The 17,668-nt window shown below is 39.0% G+C and overlaps 1 protein-coding gene across 3 annotated transcripts in view; it reads left to right on the forward strand.

Moving 5' to 3' along the window:
• Nucleotides 1-1,784: 1,784 nt before the first annotated feature.
• LOC110211886 (Fc receptor-like protein 4) overlaps nucleotides 1,785-17,668 on the forward strand; it is a 34,383-nt gene continuing 18,499 nt past the window's right edge. For 2 of the 3 annotated variants that reach the window (XM_078156187.1, XM_020991449.2), the window contains exons 1-7: nucleotides 1,785-1,959; nucleotides 2,102-2,225; nucleotides 8,057-8,077; nucleotides 9,216-9,461; nucleotides 9,936-10,202; nucleotides 10,350-10,709; nucleotides 16,831-17,118. In XM_078156187.1, coding sequence (XP_078012313.1) covers nucleotides 2,195-2,225; nucleotides 8,057-8,077; nucleotides 9,216-9,461; nucleotides 9,936-10,202; nucleotides 10,350-10,709; nucleotides 16,831-17,118 — 1,213 coding nt within the window. In that variant the 5' untranslated portion in view covers nucleotides 1,785-1,959; nucleotides 2,102-2,194. The remainder of the gene's footprint in view (nucleotides 1,960-2,101; nucleotides 2,226-8,056; nucleotides 8,078-9,215; nucleotides 9,462-9,935; nucleotides 10,203-10,349; nucleotides 10,710-16,830; nucleotides 17,119-17,668) is intronic. The other variant, XM_020991454.2, reaches the window with a different exon arrangement.

Here is a 17,668-nt window from a genome sequence, read left to right on the forward strand (position 1 = left end):
TGAAATCCTATCTTCTTCAAGAAGCCTTCTTGGATTGATTGAAAAAAAAAACCTCATAGATTCTCCTGACTTCTCTAGTCATGGAGCTCCATTACCTCTTTCCTATTTCCTGGCCCGAAATATACATCTGCTTTGGAAAGATGTCACTTCAATAGCACAGCAGATTGTTGCTTATCTTTTGTTCTTGAAGAGTACCAATGACATGAGGAGGGTGATGGCTTGACTTGCAAGTGAATGAGATTGGAGAAAGACAGAGCTGTGCAAACTCATCAGCCTCACTCTTGCCTCCAGAGTCATCAGAATCCAGTAGCCAGATAGAGGTCAGGACGATTGGTGATGGTACAGGATGCAGTGGGAGACCTTGGCCTTTTTAAGCTAAGGTCTTTCCCAGGTCTCAGTTTATCTGAGGCAACAGCCATTCAATAGTTAAGGGCTAGGTGAGAATGGAGGTGAAAGATGGCCTAGTGGGCCTTCACAAAAAAATCAGTCTGGGAGAGTAAGACCCGCAGAGTTTCTGGCCAGAACAATTGCTATTTAAACTCATTGAGTCATCAAAACCCAAACAATGAGGAAGTGAAGCTTGGGCTAGGATCTATTATTGGTCATTCAATGACAGCCAGAGTAATTTGTGTTTAAAGGCATACTCAAGTAGGTCTATTTGAATCCCAATGGGCTTTATCAAAGACTGGTTTTCCAGAGCTATATTTCAAGAAATCATAAATGAAAACTACATGAGGAGAGGATTCTGGGAAGATGATAGAGTAGGTCAGAAAATTTCAGCCTCTAAAGAAAAAATAGAATAGGAAAGGAAAAAAAAATCTTGCCCCCAGACACCAAGATACTTGGCAAAGTATAAAGGATCAAAATTTATATTCTTTTAGACAGAGCATCCACATGTAAGGGTATGACTCCCCCATAAGGACAGAGGGAGAAGAGGAAAAGGAGAAGGAGCAGGAGGAAGAGGTGGAGGAGGAGAAAATAGCAGCATTGCCTGACTGGAACTAGTTGGTTGGGTCCCCAGGGGGGCAGCTACTACTACGCATAGATTGTTGTTTGTCCTTTTCTCTTGAAGAGGACCAATGACATCAGGAGGGTGATGGTTAGGTGACTAACTGGAATGTTAGAGGAGGATGAGGAGAAAGAGAAAAAATGATGAAAATGAAAATTCATTGACTTGACATCAGAATGAGGGACCCATTATACTGTGACCCTCAAGTGTGAGAAAAGAATATTTCTCATTTATATTTAATAACTAATTATTATATTAGAAGTAAATTTTTTCCCCTTTTCTCCTTTCTTGTCCAGAAACCAACCAGTGTGGGAAATCTCTCTTAATGATTTGCCCAGGCCAAGATTTAATCAGACAATAAAATAAATTCTAAGTTTGGGCTAATGGGTGTATTCCTGTTCATTGTTTTTGCTCCCTATTATCAAGACAGGTGATATCGAAATTGGTGTCTCTTTGACAATGTTTTGAGTGACCTAAGTCACATACCCCAAGACAGCCCAACTCCCATTTGCTTAACCAATCAGAGCTGAGTAGGAACCCCCTGGGAACACCTCCTCTTTGAAGGTCATACTGCCATGAGGGGTCTTTGGTCTAAGAGAGATGGCCAAATTGACCATCCTAATAACCTCCTGGACTTATTGATAAAATGATTAAATTATCCAGAAACTATGTCTCGTGAACTTTTTAATCATCACACAAGTGAGTGATCAGATTTTCACAGGGATGACCACAAATGAGGAAGGAAACACTCTGTGTCTCAAAGTAGTGGAAGGAGATGTCCCATGAAAGATGCAAAGCATCTTGCGATTCAAAAAGGAACACAGTCTGAAATTCTCCCTGACATCAGGGAGAGTAAGTTGAAGCAATTTCTCCTAGGGAAACTGGACCTGAAGAAACACATTCTGTTGGGGTGTAGCAGATGAAGAAGTTAAGGATTGTCACAGGCCAAGGCAAGTAGGGGGAGGATAGAATGTCTACTGGAGCTATTCTACCAAAGAGAATGTCTTGTGATTTTCAGTGTCTACAGGGGAGGAAATGTTAGTTAATAGTGGAGGGAGGTCTCTTTGACTTCCTGATTTCTAATTTCAACAGCTCTGTTTTGAAGAACATGTTGGAAACTCCCCAGGTCTGATCTACAAGTAGTCATTTTCTATTGCTTGGAGAATCTCCCTCCTGCTACCCCTCATGCTGCTGTGGGCATTGCTATTGATCCTTGGTGAGTACAATGACTTGGAGGAGGACATGGAATGGGGGCAGATAGAACTCTGGTTTTCTGAGAACATATTTCCTCCTGGAACAAAAGTTCCTGTCCTGAGGAAGCAAGGATAGAAAGATAATCTATCTTTTCAAGAAGATGGAAAGTTTAGTTTCTTCAAGAAGATGGAAAGCTTAGTTTCTTCTTTAAGGTCAGGACCACAGGACCAGGGCGAAGCTGAAGAGAGGGAGGACAAGGAAAATCTGGGATGCTAGGAAAATGGGAAAATGGACAACCTTGATATTGTGGAAAAAAAAATACTGACATCAGCTTCTAGGTGCCCAGTATGTCATTTTTAATTTTAAAAGCTCCAGAAAATTGCCTGGATATAGATTTTAAAGAATAATTGATCTGTGTTCTTTTGCAAAGGAACCAATTTAATTCAAAAGACTTTTTTTTTTCCTGAAGCAAGGCACTGAATGAGGGCACTTGGGTTGCAAAACAAAAATGGAATGGGGCCTGTTTTCAGGTTTCACAGATAACTAAATTCAAAATATATTTATAATAATGGATAGTATTTTCAAGAGGGTGCATCTGTTGACAACTGGGCTAAGGAAAGACCTGCTATGGGGAACAAAACTTGAGCTGTGTCTTACAAAGACCTAGAGATTCCAAGAGGAAAGGACCCATTATAGATGGAGAGGGCCATTTGTGCCAAGGTACGGAGGCAGGAGATATAGAAATGGTGCATATTCTCTAGAAATAGTGTGTATTTCTGTCTGCATTTCTGTCCTGGTGCAGCAACTACCACATCAGTTTTATTGAAATGGAAAGTACACCAAAGCTACCAATAGGAAACAAATTCAGATTGGTAAGTGGGAGGCAAATTAGTGAGGGACATAAATGCCAGGTGGAATATTCTTCATTTTATCTTAGAAGAGTAAGAGTGATTAAGAATCCTTGAGTTGGAAAGTGACACGGTCTCATTTGTGTTTGAGAAAAATTAACTTGGTGCTATGGAATAGACGGATTAGAAAGGAGACTGAAAGAAGAGAAACTAAGTAGGAAATTATTGCAGTAATCTCTAACAGAGATAATTAGGGCCTAAAGTAGTGTAGTCAGCCAGTCATTAAGCAGATATAGTCTAATATGTGCCAGAGACTGTGCTAAGCACTAGAGATAGAAAGAAAGGCAAATGATAGTCCCTGCTCTCAGGGAGCTCACAGTCTAATGGGGGAGACAACGTGCAAATGACTAGGTACAAGCAAGATAGGCAAGGCACCAGCATTAAGGGAGATCAGAACAGGCTCCCTGTAAGAGGAAGGATTTTAATTAGGACTTGAAGAAAGCCAGGGAAACCAAGAGGTGGTGATGAAGAGGAAGAGAACTCCACATATGGGGGACAGTGAGTGAAAGTGCCCAGGGTTGGGAGATGGAGTCCCTTGTGCAAGGAACAGCAAAGAGGTCAGTGAGACAAGATCGCAAAGTGTGTTTGGGAGGAGGGGAATGTAAGGGGTAGGAAGAATGAAAATCTGAGGGGTCAAGTTATGAAGGGCTTTGAACGATCGAAGTTTTATATTTGATCCCAGAAGTAATAAAGAACCATTGGAATTTATTGAGTTGGGGTATGATGTGGACAGATCTGTGCTTTTAGGAAGATCGTCTTGTCAGCTGACTGGAGGATGGATTCAAGTGGAGAGAAACTTGTGGCAGGGAGACCAACCAGCAAATTATTACAATAGTCCATGTATGGGGCAATGAGGGCGTGTACTATGGTGGTGGCAGCATCAGGTGACAGAAAATGATATACATGAGAGATGTTAGGAAGGTAAAAACAACTGGCCTTGGCAACAGATTAGATATGAGCAGTGAGAGAGGGTGAGTAGCTGAGGATGACACTGGATTGTAAACCTACATGACTGGGAGGATGGGAGGTATCCTCAACAGCACTAGAAAAGTTAAGAATAGGAAAGGGATTGGGTAGAAAGATAACAAGTTCAGTTTTGGACATGATGAGTGTGAGATGTCTAATAGGCTGCTGGAAGTATGAGACATGAGGTCAGGAGAGATCTTGGGGCTGGATGATGAGATTTTAAAGTCTTCTGAATAAAGAAGACAATTGAATACATGAAAGTTGATGAAACCACAAAGCAAAATAATAAAGAAGGAGAAAAGAGGGCCAATGACAGAGTCCTGTAGAACACCATTGTTAGTAGGTGCAAGATGAATGAAAATCCAGCAAAGGGGACTGAGGAGTAGTCAAATAGGTAAAAGGAGTGGTCAGATAGTATAAGGAGAACCAGAAGAGAGTGGTGTCACAAAAACATAGACATAAGAGAGTATCAAGGAGAAAAAGGGTAACTGACCATGTAAATGGCTACAGAGATGTCAAGAAGGATGAGGACTGAGAAAAGGCCATTAAATTTGGCAATTAAGAGAACATTATTTACTTTGGAGAAAGCAGTTTCATTAAAAGATAAAATCTGAAGCCAAACTGTAGAGAGTTAAGAAGGAAGTGAGAGGAAAGGAAGTGGAGGCATCAACTGAAGAGAGCCTTCTCAAGGAGCTTAGTCATGAAAAGGAGGAGAGATAGAGGACAAGAGCTTCTTGGGATGGATGGACCAATTGAGGGTTTTTTGAAGAATAGAGAGAAATGGGCATGTCTGTAACCTGTAGGGAAGCAGCCAAAGATCAGTGAGAGTGGGGATGATAGAGGAGATAATCTACTGGAGAAGATAGGAAGGAATGGGATCACTTGCGGATAAAGAGGAGTTTCCTTTGGCAAGAAGGGCCACTTCTTCATGTCATATGAGGTGAAGGAAGAGAAGGTAGCAGAAGGCATCTGAGTGATTTGACATAAAGAGGAGAGAAGAGGGAATTCTTAGTGAATAGCCTCAACTTTTAAATACGAGGCAAGGTTCTCAACTGAGAGAGGAGAAGGAGGGGGGAACTATGAGAGGCATGAGGACAAATGAAAAGGTTTAAAAAAAACTGTCATGGTGAATGGGATAGTGGGTATATTAGGGAGGGGACCATTACCAAACAGATTTGATTATTATACTTCTTTATAGGTCTGGAAGTACTATCCCCCCATCATGCTTACTTCTACTCATCACTTTCCTTGAGAGAGTATATTTTTTATTCTTCTGAATGAATTGTGTTATTATTTTGAGTATAGAGTATTCCTTTGGTCGTTTAACTGGTATAGCAATACATTTGTACATTCATTTAGGGAGTATCACAATTTTTATGATTTTGGCACTGCCCATCCAGGAGCACTAAATATGCCTCAAGATAACTTAAACTATTCTCTATTTCTTTAAGGAGTACTTTGTCATTGTATAAATATAGGTCTTGAATGTGCCTTCACAGATTAACTACTGGATATTTGGGGGGGGGCAAGAGTTTAATCAAAATTCTAAACTAAAACATCAAAAAAAGATCATTCCCATATGCATAGTAGAACACAAAAAGATTATTCTGTATGAGCTGATGAATCACCCTTTTATATTGCTTGTTTTTTTTTAAAAAAGAAAGTATGTAATAAATCTTACATGCTATTTTTAAAACTGTCTTGCTTGTCTGTGCTCCTTTCTGAAGTTCCTTTTCTTAGCATCAAAAAATGTTTCAATGGCACTCTTGTTTTTTTGTCATCATTATTTCTAATCCTATCTGCCTAACTCCATCCCCAATTAAAACATTAAAGAAATAAAGAAAAAACTCTATAACAAATAAGCATAGTCAAGCAAAATGAATACACACAGTGGACATGGCCAAAGTGCATTTCCCTCTCTGTACCTTTTGTCTGTTATCTCTGTCAGGATGATGGTAGCATATTTCATCATTTCCTTTGGAGATATAGCTGGTCATTGCATTAATTAGAATTCTTACATCTTTCAAGGTTGTTTTTCTTCACATTGTTTCTGTACTTGTACAAATTGTGTCCTGTTTTTTCTCACTCCATTTTGTTTTAGTTCATGTGGTTGTTGAAAGCCCTTCCTAACCTCACACACACATGCGCACATGCATGTGCACACATGCATGCACACACATATCCATTCTCCTAACCCTTTATGTGTCATTTGCACCCCAACCTTGTCCCACTTGCCCTTTGATACAGTGACTTTGGCTTTCTTGCTGTTCTTCAAACAAGACGCTATATCTCCTAACGCTGGGCATTTTCCGTGGCTGTCCCCCACGACTGGCATGCTCTCCCTCCTCACTCGTCCCTCCTGTGCTTGTTTTCTTGGCTTCCTTGTCTTAATAATTTGAGCTGAGGGGGGACTGACCAGACTCAAGGATTAATGGATTTCCCCTCATTATAAGTTCTTTAGGCAAAGATTTGACGACCACATCAGGTATTTGTAGAGAAAATTCCTTTTCATATATGGGCTAGACTATGGAAATAGGTCAATTATGTGGGACAAGCAAGAATTAAGATAAGGTTTCATTTTGTGACAGCAGGGGTCATATATATATATATATGCTTCTATTGACACTAAGCTGACACAGGTTCATTTGACTTTCACCAGATAAAACCAGACTGAAACTGCTTCCCAGACTCAGTTCTCTGGTAGCTGAGTACTGGATTTCATGTCATACAACTGTCTTTCTAGAGCCAGATATCTCTTTTGTCATGTTTTCAATTTTGTGACTTTAAACAATAGATATTACTCCAAGGAAACAAACAGAAGTTGTAGTTCATGAAGAGCACACTCCGCTTACCATTAGAATTATTGCAGTGGCTATTAATGTGGAGAAGGCAAACATTTCAAGTATCACTCAAGGCTACAATAAATGAGGATTAGTCACACCAAGGAAAAGTGAAGTGAAAAATGCAAAATGATACTAAGACAAATTATTGATGCAAAAGAGCCTAATTAATCCTTGGAAAACTTGGCCAAGTCACTTAACTATCAGAGAATCAAGACTAGAACCCAGGTCTCTTGATTCTTAGAGTCAAGTTCCTTTCATTCTACTCCACTGCCTTTGGGTCAGGGCTCCTGTGAGTATAAGGAAAAAATAATTTGAACCCTTTATACACTGCCCTTCCATGATTCTTTGCTGTCTGATTCTATAGTTTATTAGACTTGACAGTCCAAACCTTTAAAGGCATCATTGTATTATAAGCTCCTTGAAGGTAGTGACTGAATGTCTTTTGCCTGTTTTTGCATACCCAATGCTGAGCACAGTGACTGGCACTTGATAAATGTTTATTGAATCGGATTGAATCCATACAGCTGTTCAGTGTTCAGTGTTGAAAGATGAATAAACTGGCTGATCAACAAACACCTATTAAAGGCTTATCACAAATACAAAGAATAAAATAATTTCTACTCTCAAGAACCTTGCATTCTATCAGTAGAGACAAAGTACACAGACATAGGTATAGATAGAATCGATACAAATTGTTAGAATCAAGGTAGTTAAGTAATGAGGGCAGTAGTAGTTGAGGGATCGGGAAAGGGGGTCATGCTGAAGGGGGGTGCTTGAGGTGTATCCTTAGGAAGAGAAGGATTTTATGAGTGGATGTGAAGAGGACATGAAATGCAAGCATGGGGGACAGACAGTGCAAAGGAGAGAGTCCAGAGATGAAGTGCATGGGGAAAGAGCATACAGGCTAACATTTTAGGAGGCTCACAAAGCCTAGGAAACAGCATAATATATGGTGAGGCTGGTTGTGAAGACGTTTTTAAAAAGAGATGTGATCTTTTAGGCGAAGTGTAGCAAAGGGATTGAAGAAAATAGATAATATCTTAGAGGGATTTGAAGAATTTCTGAGAAGTTGGAAAAGTTGAAAAGTTTTGGGAATCTCCACTCAGTTTAACCTCTGGCTTTTATCTCTTCCTCAGGTTTGGTCAGCACACAAGCTTGTGAGTTACCCTTTTCTTTGTTCTCTGGGGTCTCTGGGTAATGCAGTCTCCTTCAGCACCACGGAATACCCACAGAAGCCTGTCTGAGGTGGCCCTGCCTGCCCTGCACCTCTTGGCTGAGGTCTGAGGTGCCACAACTCTCTTCCCTGACTGATCCCATGGGTCAGGCTCAGGCTACTCTGAGTCCCAAGATGGTTTTTGCTCAGGATTCTTCTGCCCACCAGATGTGAACACTGATAATTATTGCTATTTTGAGGATTTGGGGGTTGACCCTGGGGCATCCGATGCACAAAGGACCATCCCCTTGAATCACAAGCTCTCACATTTTAGAGCTGGAAAAAAACCTTGCAGATGATCTAATTTAACCTCATTTTATAGAAAAGGGAACTGAGGCCCAATTAGGTGAAATAGTGTGTCCAGAATCACACAGTTTTAAACCAAAATTCAAACTTAGGTCCTCTGACAACGGTGCAATGGAAAGAGTATGGATCAAGAGACTTGGGCTCAAGTCTAGGCTCTGACACTACCTACCAGTGTGACCTTAGACCAGTCACTTCACTTCTGAGCCAAATTTTCTCATCTGTAAAATGGTGATAATAATAGTCACACTGCCTCCATCACACATGTGAGGATGAAATATGATAACATGTACAGATGGCATCGGAAACACTCAAGTGGAAATAAACTACATCTTGAGTGTCTAATTTGATTGGATGTCAGTTTCCAAGGAGGCTTCAGAACCAACCCAGTCTCCTGGAGACCTGGCCTGCCATTTAAGCAATACAAGTCCTGATCTCCTGGGTTCATTTTGGCATTTTGATTTCTCCCCCGCCCCCAACCAATCTTTATTCAATATCTAGCCTCTCCTGTCAGTTTGGACTGGAATCAGATGGAAGCTCGACATTTCAGGAAGCCAAGGTGCTAGTCTCTGGTTTTTATTAGATTTCAAGTTGGTAAGTGGACTGTGTATGTGTTGGGAGCCAGAGACAGGGGACCTAAATCTGGAACCCTAAGCTTCAGGGTTTCACCCCTGGGTAATGTGGGGGCAGGACTCCCCTGCTTCTCTCCTACCTCTCCCCTACTCCAGGAATTACGTACAGACACCTTCATCTTATGCTGTTCTTTCTCTCCCACCCAGCCATTGCAAAGAAAGCCGTAGTGCATCTGAGCCCTCCATGGACCACTATCTTCAAAGGGGAGAAAGTGACTCTGACTTGCCATGGATTCAACTCCTCCAAACCAAGGACCACACGGTGGTATCAAAACCAACAATTGCAAGAAAATTGGTCTACAATCAGCATTGAGGCTAATCAGACTGGAGAATACAGATGCCAGACCCAGAACTCAGCCCTCAGTGACCCTGTGAATCTGGTTGTTTCTTCTGGTGAGGACAGAGAGCCTCATCAAGCCTCAGGGCAGAGTTTCTAAGTGTAGTCTCCCACAGGGAAGGAGGGATAAGAGGAGAGGCACTGGGAGCTCTAGAATGCCACATGATATCACTGGGGCAGCAGCAGAGCTGGGGGTAACAACCTTCACTAATCTTCAATAAGTCATTCAGAAAGCAGTTGGGTACCCTGAGATCCCCTGGCAGCTAGGAGCTAACCCTGCCCACTGAGAGTAGTACAGTAAAGGATGGGACTCCCTTCCCCAAGCAGATATGTTGGGATTTATCTGAGAGGCCATCATCTAGGAAAGGGAAAGGAGACATCTGGGTCAAGTGGGAAGCATATGGGGAACCTGGTTACCCCATCACACACCAGATATTCTCCAGGCGCATGTCCCTTTAGAGACAATTGGAAGGAGGACAAGGCACAAAGCCGGGAGTTGAGTCTCCAAGGTCTTCTGGGTTCTCTTACAGATCTGCTGATCCTGCAGGTCCCATATTCTGTATTTGAAGGAGATACATTGGTCTTGAGATGCCAAGGAAGTGATGGTGCTTGGAGAGCCACAGATGTGACATACTATAAGGATGAAAAGATATCTTCTTATTTCCTTAAGTACTCTAATTTCTCCATTCCGCGAGTTGGCTTAAGTTACAGTGGCAAATATCACTGCACAGGAGTTTTTAGGAATGCTTTTTTGTCTCAGAAAAGAAGTTCGAGAAAAGTAGAGCTCCAAGTCCAAGGTATGAGCTTCAATCCTGGGGGACAGAAAGAGGAAGGGGAAGGGCTATTTAAGGGCTGGGTAGGCACATAACAGGAGGGAGAGCTCGTGGCTGGAGCATAGAAAGGAAATGAGCTCGAGTCATCTGTGTGTCTCTTCATCTGTTCAGCTGAGAACACAAGACATGTCACCCCAGAAGCTCTGACACACTCTCCTGGGCACTGTGTTTGCCTCCTCTCTCTAGAACTGTTTCCATCTCCTGAGCTGAAAACCACAACCTCCCAGCCCAGTGAGGGAACCTCAGTGACTCTGAGCTGTGAGACCCAGCTCCCTCCACAGAGGTCAGACACACAGCTGCACTTCTCCTTCTTCAGAAATAGCAGAGTCATCATGTCAGGCTGGAAGAAGTCTCAGGTGCTCCAGATCCCAGCCATCTGGAGGGAAGACTCAGGGTCATACTGGTGTGAGGCAAGAGCTGTGACTCAGAATATTCAGAAACAGAGCAACCATGTGAAGATCAGTGTGAAAAGTGAGTCTCAGTAATACAGGGCTGGGATTGAGAAGTTAGGAAAGGGCACTGGCATTAGTTTAGACATTGGGGATACTTCATAATGTGCTTTTCCTCTTCCTCTGGGAATCAAAGTGGTATTGGAGACAGACAGCTAGCTTTCCTGTGGGTCTTCTCTTGCATTAGGATATCGATAGAGTTATAAGTAGATAACTTGCTGGGGTCAAGCAACGGAAATTTGCTCTAAGCAAGTGGTGTGAATCCTATCCTGAGCAAGCACCCTCAAATCAATTTTAACAGTATTTTTTCAGAATTTTGACTTTTGAATTCTTTCCTTCCCTCCAGCCCCTTCCCCACTGGGAAGGAAATTGAGAATGAGAGAAATATGATACCCATAACACATGTAAAATTATGCAGAACATATCTCCATATCAGCCATGTTGCAAAAAAAAAAAAGCAAGCAAAATAAAAGAAAGTTAAAAAGTATGCTTCAGGCTGTGCTCATAGCTCATTAGTTCTCTCTGGAGGTGGATAGCATTTTTCGTTATAAGTCCTTTGGAATTGCTGTGGATCATTGTCTAGTCAGAGTAGCTAAGTCTTTCACCAGTGATCATCATTACAATATTGCTGTTACTATATATGATGTTCTCCTGGTTCTGTTCACTGCCATTTGTATCAGCTCATGTAAGTTTTCCCAGGTTTTTCCTAAAATCATTCCTCTTGTCATGTCTTATATGACAATAGTATTCCATCATAATCTTACACCACAACTTGTTGTCATTTCCCAACTGATATGCAACCCCTCAATTTCCAATTCCTTGCCATCACAAAAAAGTGCTACAAATAAATAAAAATATATATAGATGTATGTGTGTATATGTATGTATGTATATGTACATGTGGATATATGTGGATGTATACACACAGAGACACAGAAATATATATGTGTGTATGTGTGTGTGCGTATATATATATATATATATATATATATATATATGTCCTTTCCCTTTTTCTTTGATGTCTTTGGGATACGTATTGTATGGTAGTGCTGGGTCAAAGGGTATGCACTGTTTACAGCCCTTTGGGTATAGTTCCAAATATATACATACACACACACATATACATATATGTACGTGTGTGTATACGTATATGTGTGTATGTATGTATATATATATATGTATGTATATATATATATATATATGTATATGTGTGTGTGTGTGTGTGTATAGTTCTCCAGAATGGTTAGACTAGTTCACAACTCCACCAACAATGCATAAACAGTCTTGCTTTTCCACATCGTCTCTAGCATTTATCATTTCCTTTTCTGTCATGTTAGCTGATGTGATTGACAAGTGTGAGGTAGTATGTCTGAGTTGTTTTAATTTGCATTTCTCTAATTCTTAGTGATTTAGAGCATTTTTTTATGTGACTATTGATAGTTTTTTAAATTTCTTCCACTGAAAACTGCCCATTCATACCCTTTGGTAACTGATCAATTGGAGAATTGCTCTCTTTTACAAATTTGACTCAATCTCTTATATATTTGAAAACGAAGCCTTTATAAGAGAAATTTGCTATAAATCCCCCTACCCCCATTTCCTGCTTTTCTTATAATTTTGGCTGCATAAAATTTTTTTAATTTCATATAACCAAAATTATCTATTTAACTTCCCATTATCCTCTCTACCTTTTATTTGGTAATAAAATCTTCCCTTATCCATAGACCTGACAGGTAATTTTTCCATGTTTTCCTATTTGCTTATGATATCACCATTTATGTCTAAATCATTTACCCATTTTGACTTTATATTGGTATATGTTGTTTGATGTTGTTCTGTGCCTAGTTTCTGCCAGACTGCTTTCCAATTTTCCCAGCAATTTTTGTCATATAATGAGTTCTTGCCCCCAAAGCTTGGATTTTGGGGTTTATCAAACACTCGATTACTATGGTCATTTACTTCTGTGTTTTGTGTACCTAATCTATTGTACTGATCCACCACTCTATTTCTTAGACAGCAACAGTTTATTTTGGTGATTACCATTTGGTAACAGTTTGAAATCTGGTACTGCTAGACTTCCTTCCTTCACATTGTTTTTATTGATTCCTTTGGCATTCTTGACCTTTTGTTCTTCTAGATGAATTTTATTTTTATTTGTTCGTGGCTCTATAAAAGAATTGTTTGGTAGTTTGGCTAGTACAGCACTTAATAAGTAAATTAATTTAGGTAGAATTGCCATTCTTATTCTATTGGCTCAGCCTATCTATGAACAATTAATATTTCTCCAGCTGTTCAGATCTGATTTATTTGTGTGAAAATATTTTGTAATTGTGTTCCTGGGTGTCTTAGCAGGTAGACTCTTTATTTTTATAGTTTTATTTTTTATTTTATACTATATTTTATATATTCTACTATTGTATATCATATTATATATGCATATATACATAGATAGATAGATAGATAGATAGATAGATAGATATACACATACATATTTGTACTATTTGCAGTTATTTTCGATGGAATTTCTCTTTCCATCTCTTCCTGCTGGGTTTTATTGGTAATTTTTACAAACATTGATGATTTATATGGGTTTATTTCATATCCTGTGACTTTGCTAAAGTTGATAATTGTTTCAACTCCTTTTTTTAGTTGATTCTCCAAGACTCTTTAAGTATACCATTATATCATCTGCAAAGAGTGATAGTTTTATTTCCTGGTTGCCTTTTCTTAGTCCTTCAATTTATTTTTCTTGTATTATTGCTATAGCCAACATTTCTAGTACAATATGGAATAATAATTGTGATAGTCTTTGCTTCACCCCTGATCTTATTGAGAATTTATCCACATTACAGATAATGCTCTTGGCTTTAGATAGATAATACTTAACATTTCAAGGAAAATTCCATTTATTCCTGTGCTAGCTAGGATTTTAATAAGACTGGGTGTTATATTTTGTCAAAAGCTTTTCATGTATCTATTGTTATAACCATAGAATTTTTGTTATTTTTGTAATTGACATGGTCAGTTATACTGATAGTTTTCCTAATGTTGAGCCAGTCCTGTATTCCTTGTATAAAAACTACCTGGTCATTGTTTATGATCTTTGTGATCTTTATTGCTGTCGTCTCTTCGTAGTCTCTCTCTTTTATTTAAAATTTTTGTTATCAATATTCATTAAGGAAATTAGTTTATAGCTTTCTTTTTCTGTTTTTGCTTTTGCTGGTTTAGGTGTCAGCACTATATTTGTGTCACATAAGGAATTTGGTAGGGTTTGTTCTTTGCCTAATTTTTCAAATAGATTATATAGTGTTGGGATTCATTGTTCCTTAAATGTTTGGTAGAATTCACTTGCAAATCCATCTGGTCCTGGATATTTTTTTTCTTAGGGAGATCATTTATGGCTTGTTCAATTACTCTTTCTAAGATAGTGTTATTTACCTATTCTCTTTTCTCTTCTATTAATCTGGGCAATTCACGTTTTTGTAAATATTCATACATTTCACTTAGATTGACAGTTTTGTTGGTATATAATTGAGCAAAATAGCTCCTCATAATTGATTTAATTTCATTTTCATTAATGGTGCATTCATTCTTTTCATTTTTGATACTAGTAATTTGGTTTTCTTTTTTTAAAATCAAATTAACCAATGGTTTATATATTTTATTGGCTTTTTCATAAAACCAGATCCTAGTTGTATTAGTTCAATTTTTAACTTTCAATTTTATTAATTTCTGATTTTCAAGATTTCTATTTTGGTGCTAAATTGGGCATTTAAAATTTGTTCTTTTTCTAGTTTTTTTTTTATAGTTGCATGCTCAATTCATTGGTGTGTTTTTTGTCTCTTTTATTGATGTAAGCACTTAGAGAAAAAATTTTTTTCCTAGTACTGCTTTGGCTACATCCCACAAATTTTGGCATGTTGCTTCATTGTTTTCATTATCTTTAATGAAATTGTTAGTTGTTTCTATGATTTGTTCTTTGACTCATTCATTCTTTAGGACTGGATTATTTAGTTGCTGATTAATTTTTAATCTATGCATCCAAGGCCCTTTATTGAATGTAATTTTTATTTCATTATGGTCCTAAAAGGGTATGTTTAATATTTCTGCCTTTCTGCATTTCTTTGTGAGGTTTTTATGACATAATACATGGTCAATTTTTGCAAAGATGCCATTTACAGCTTAGAAGAAATATATATTCCTTTCTTTTCCTATTCAATTTTCTCCAGAGGTCTGACATCTCCAACTTTTCTAAAATTCTATTCATCTCCTTAACATTGTTCTTATTTATTTTACGGTTAAATTTATCCAGTTCTGAGAAAAATAAATTGAGGTCTCCCATTAGTATAGTTTTACTGTCTATTTCTTCCTATAACTTACTATGCCATTTATTGTATACATTTTTAGTATTGATGCTACTCCATTGTCTCTGGTACCTTTTTAGGAAAATGTCATTTCCCTGGTCATCTCTTTTAGTCTACTTTTGCTTTTGCTTTGTCTGAGACCATGATTGCTACCCCTGTCATTTTACTTCAATTTAAACATAATAGATTCTGCTCCAACCCCTTATTTTAACTCTATATGCATGTCTTTCCATTTCAATTGCATCTTGTGTGGACAACATATTGTAGGACTCTGGTTTCTAATCCATTCTGCTATCTGCTTCTATTTTATGGGTGAGTTCATCCCATTCACATTCACAGCTAGGATTACTAACTGTGTATTTCCCTCCATCCTATTTTCTTCTGTTTACCTTTCTCTCTCTTCTCTTTTTTAACCCCATCCTTCCTCAAAGGTTTGTATTGCTTCTGACCAATGTTTCCTTTGATCCATCTTTCCTCTTATCATGTCCCTTCCCCCACTTTCTCTTAGTCTCCCCCCCTCCTACTTCCCTGTTAGGGAAGATGTATTTCTATACCTGAGTGTGCATACATATTCTTCCCTCTTTAAACCAGTTCCAATAAGAGTTAAGTTCAAGCATTGCCTGTTCCCACCCCATCCCCATTTTCCCTTCCACTGCAAAAAAAAAACCCAACAAAAAACAAAAACAAAAAAACCTCTTCCTTTCACTCCTCTTTTATGTGAGATAACTTTCTCCATTCTTCCTCTCCCTTTCTCCTTTTCCTAGTGTATCCCTCTTTCTCTCTTCTCCATTTTTTTAGATAATCCTGACATAATTGATTCACACCTATGCCTTCTGTCTATGTAGACTCTTTCTAACTACCCTAATAATGATAAAAGTCTCAGGAAATACATGTATCATCTTCCCATATAGGATTGTAAACAGTTTAACTTTATTAAGTCCTTTATGATTTCTCTTTTATGTTTACCTTTTTATGCTTCTTGTGTCATCAAGATTAAAATGAACAAAGGAGTCCCAGAATTGTAGGATTAGTTAATATTATTTTTGCAACCCTACACCATTGTTCTTCATGCCAATCCAGCCACCTCCAAAAAAAAAGCATTTATTGAACATTTGCCAATATCACTCTCTTGGGTGGGGGCAGGAAGAAATGGTATATACAAAGCAGCTTCAAGCATGGCTTCTAAATGCAAGGAGCTGACAATGGCATTAGGAGATACAAGACATTCCCAGGAAACAATCAGAGAACAGATTAATGGTGAACTGTACTCATCATCTAATTCTAGAAGAGGAGGTGACAGAAGAGAGATAGTTAAGGACCAGAGGAATAAAAGAAGGTTTTCATCTGGGCCTTGAAGGCAAATGTGGTCAGAATAACTTGAACAATGCCACTTTAGGATAGAGCTGACACTTTTCAGTAGCCTCTCTATGCTATCTGACAAAAAGGTCTACGCAGTGAGGCATCACTCAAATGTCTTAATTCCCCCTCTAGGTCCTGCCTTGGAATGGCCCAAAGCCAAAGCTGTGGTTCAGAATCTTATAGGTGGGGAATAAACACTGTGCTAAACTGGGAAAGATGACTCCTCCCTATTAATATATTCAGGATAATTTCCCATGTTTAGTTTTAATATACCAGGGACCCATTTTGTCTTTCCTTACTAAATGTTTCCCTACATTCCCGTTGTACAGACATGCACAAGTTGGGTGCAGCTTTCTCTGCTACCTTTGACATCCCCCAAAGTCAGGGAGGGCCCTCATGTATCACTTTGTGTTCACCCAGGAACCCTCATCTCTGGCATCCTCATGGAGACCCAGCCCTCTGGGGGGCAGGTGACTGAAGGAGAGAAGCTGGTCCTCATCTGCTCAGTAGCTCAGGGCACAGGGAACATCACATTCTCCTGGTACAGAGAAGGCATTAAGGCACGTCTGGGAGAGAAGACTCGACATTCTCTGAAGGAGAAGTTTGTGCTCTCTGCTGTGAGTGAGACTGATGCAGGGAAGTATTACTGTACTGCTAACAATGGCATCAACACCATCAGCAGCCAGACGGCTAGTGTCACTGTGAGAAGTGAGTTCCACCCCCGTTTGTCTCAGCCAGCCTTTGTCCACCAGGAAGGGGTCCTTATAGATTGTTCCAAAGGGATCTGAGAGAGCTCAGCTATCCAGGGTGATAATCCTGTGAAAGGAAAGAAAGATTTTTTTAAATTGAGTATTATTTCTCTTATAGATATCCAGGGAAATGTTAATTAAAAATTATCAGACATCTCTGAGGAAACATGTCTGTTAAAGCTAGAAAGTTATTCGTACACAGCAGGTACCTAATAATTGTCTATTAAATGAATTAGTGACTAAAGAGATTATGGAGACCAGAAAGATACAGAATAGTTATTCCAAATTGAGCCTGCTCTGGGTCACTGTTTTATGTCTGCTAATCTGACAGTTTCTCAAAATTCCTTTCCTTATTCTCAGGCTGCAGTGTGGGATGTGGTGGTATCTTCTTTTGACACCCTCACAGGGTATTTTTTTTTTGAAAGAAGATATGAGTCATCAGCTTGCATACATAAACTCAAAGCTAAACCACCTACACCCAGGAGTAAATTAGGCTAGGTTGACTCTAT

The sequence above is a fragment of the Phascolarctos cinereus genome, unplaced genomic scaffold (genome assembly GCF_003287225.1).
Source record: "Phascolarctos cinereus isolate Bilbo 61053 unplaced genomic scaffold, phaCin_HiC Scaffold_5;HRSCAF=322, whole genome shotgun sequence".
Taxonomy (NCBI): domain Eukaryota; kingdom Metazoa; phylum Chordata; class Mammalia; order Diprotodontia; family Phascolarctidae; genus Phascolarctos; species Phascolarctos cinereus.